This window comes from Rosa rugosa, chromosome 4 (genome assembly GCF_958449725.1).
Source record: "Rosa rugosa chromosome 4, drRosRugo1.1, whole genome shotgun sequence".
Lineage (NCBI taxonomy): Eukaryota > Viridiplantae > Streptophyta > Magnoliopsida > Rosales > Rosaceae > Rosa > Rosa rugosa.
The window spans coordinates 6420276-6422536 of NC_084823.1; the positions used below are offsets into that span (position 1 = coordinate 6420276).

Here is a 2261-nt window from a genome sequence, read left to right on the forward strand (position 1 = left end):
AAGCTTGAGGTTCTGGTATCTTTACCTTCCTGTAGTCCGTCACAGGTTGGTTTCCCATCGCACGGATGGTTAGGTTGAGCTTGGTATTCATCTCCACCAGCTCGTTTCTAAAAGCATCAATGGTGACTCGGACATCTTCTGCCATATTGTCCACGGCCACCTGGAGTGTGTCAAGGGCATCACTCATCGCCCCCATTTGCTCGTTCGGAACAGGAGCTTCTTCCTCATTTCTCTCCCTTCCGCTACCTCGAGCTTTACAATTTTCAAGGGCCACAACTCGGTCCTTCAGGCTCTCCACCTCTATCATCCGCGCCGCCAACTCATCTAGGTCGACGCGGTCCAACACATTAGTGATATCAATCAACCTATCCGGCACTCCCGCAAGTTCTCCGAGTTGTTGATCATACCAATCGAATCTTTGTTGGTTTGTCATCTTCCCCGTCATCGTAGTGAGCTTCTTGAGCCGAGTTGGCTCTGATACCAACTGTCACGGGCCGAACTTTGCAATGCGCAAAGCGGACCGTGCGGCACTTGCTAGCAAGCAAGTCAGCCAAGTGAGTACCTTGCAAGGAACAATGAAAGCCACACGATATTAAAATAGTGCTAGTGACAAGCAAGAACACAATTATATGGATGTTGGGCAACCACGAAGAACAATGAATAATCGAAAGGAAAGATCAAAGAGCAATCTCACGGGGCACAAATGATTGAATAATTCCTTTTTTATTGATGGTAAGACGGTAAGGGAGGCAAAAGTACATGTGCTTACCTATACTAGTTCCGTAGTCCAAACTATGCCGACTAGGAACCCCTCCCTATAGAGCATATCGGCCTTACATGAACCTGGCAGGAGGAAACATGAAAAAGGCCGAGGAGACTAATTGCTAAATAAAATAAATTACATAATTTGTAAATTACCAAAACAACCCTAGCACGCAAGCAAACCAACCAAAGGCTTAACTAATGACCCTGGACAAGGTTGCTTGCGGCATTACAAGTGCGGCCCCTAACACACGGCTTTGCGCGTCATAAATTGTAATTTACGGTGCGCTTTGAACGTCGTGAAAGACATATTTTCCTGTAGTGAGTAACTAAGTAAAGTGTAAAATGAACGAAAACCAAGTGACCATTTGACTTTTTTTTCACTATAAAATTGTACTGCTTAAGTGCTGAATGAAAAATTGTATTAATAGAATTAGGTTTCTGCAGAGTATGTAGGGTTGGAAGAGAAAAAGGAAAAAAAAAAAACAACAACAACAACTCAGAAAAGAAGGGGAAAAAAAAAGGGAATTGGAGAGAGATTGATCCCATAATTAAGAACACACAACCATGTTTATTCACGTACTATTTGACTTATTGAGCTCAGATCCGCTCATAACATAAGTACTTCATACTGTTGCGACAAATCAGAGTTCTGTAGTATCATCATTGTTTCAATACAGCTATGGACTTGGTGCCAAGTCCACCATCAACCACCAAATTATGGCCGGTGACGAACGCCGAGTCCTCACAAGCCAAAAACACCACCGCATCCGCCACATTCTTCTCCGTCAGCGGTTCATCCCTTCCCGAATAAACCGCCGCCATCGTCTCCCGCAGCTCTTCCGCACTAATCTTCAATATGTCGCAGATCAGCGGCGTCGCCACCATACCCGGTGAGACACAGTTCACGCGCACACCACGCGGCGCCAGCTGCACGCTCGCCGACCTCACCAGCCCCAACACCGCGTGCTTGGACATCGTGTAGTCCGTCAAGCTCTCCGTCCCGCAGTCCGCCACGAAGCTCGCCGTGCACACTATGCTCCCCTTCACCCCCTTCTCCACCATCGCACGAGCCGCGTGCTTCACACAAGCCGCCATCCCGCGCGCGTTCACCGCCATCACTCTGTCGTACCCGGACAGGTCGAGCTCCAGCACCGTCTGCGCCGACGCGCTGGTTATCCCCGCGTTGCTGTACATGACGTCGAGGCTGCCGTAGTGCTTGACCGTGAACTCGACAAGGGACTTGACCTGATCCTCGTCGGTGACGTCGCAGTGGACGTAGGTGCAGCGGTGGGAGCCGATGGATGCCGCCACTTCTCGGCCCCTGGCGTCTTGGACGTCAGCTATCACCACTGCGAGAGCGCCGTGGTCTGCAAAGTGACGCGCCGTGACTGCTCCGATACCGCTGGCGGCACCGGTGACGATGGCCACCTTGCCGTGGAGCTTCTGCAGTGGTACTGGTATGGGCTGTGTCATTGTGCTGAGCTTTAGCACTAGTA

At 49.8% G+C, this 2261-nt stretch overlaps 1 protein-coding gene across 1 annotated transcript; it reads right to left on the reverse strand.

The window, feature by feature from the left end:
• Nucleotides 1–1310: 1310 nt before the first annotated feature.
• LOC133746037 ((-)-isopiperitenol/(-)-carveol dehydrogenase, mitochondrial-like) lies at nucleotides 1311–2261 on the reverse strand. Its single transcript, XM_062174194.1, has one exon. The coding sequence runs from the start codon at nucleotides 2236–2238 to the stop codon at nucleotides 1426–1428; it is 813 nt and encodes a 270-aa protein (XP_062030178.1). The 5' UTR covers nucleotides 2239–2261; the 3' UTR covers nucleotides 1311–1425.

Bases quoted from the DNA above. Each gene is read 5' to 3' on its own strand.
- LOC133746037 (XM_062174194.1), bottom strand. From the start codon at position 2,238: ATGACACAGCCCATACCAGTACCACTGCAGAAGCTCCACGGCAAGGTG.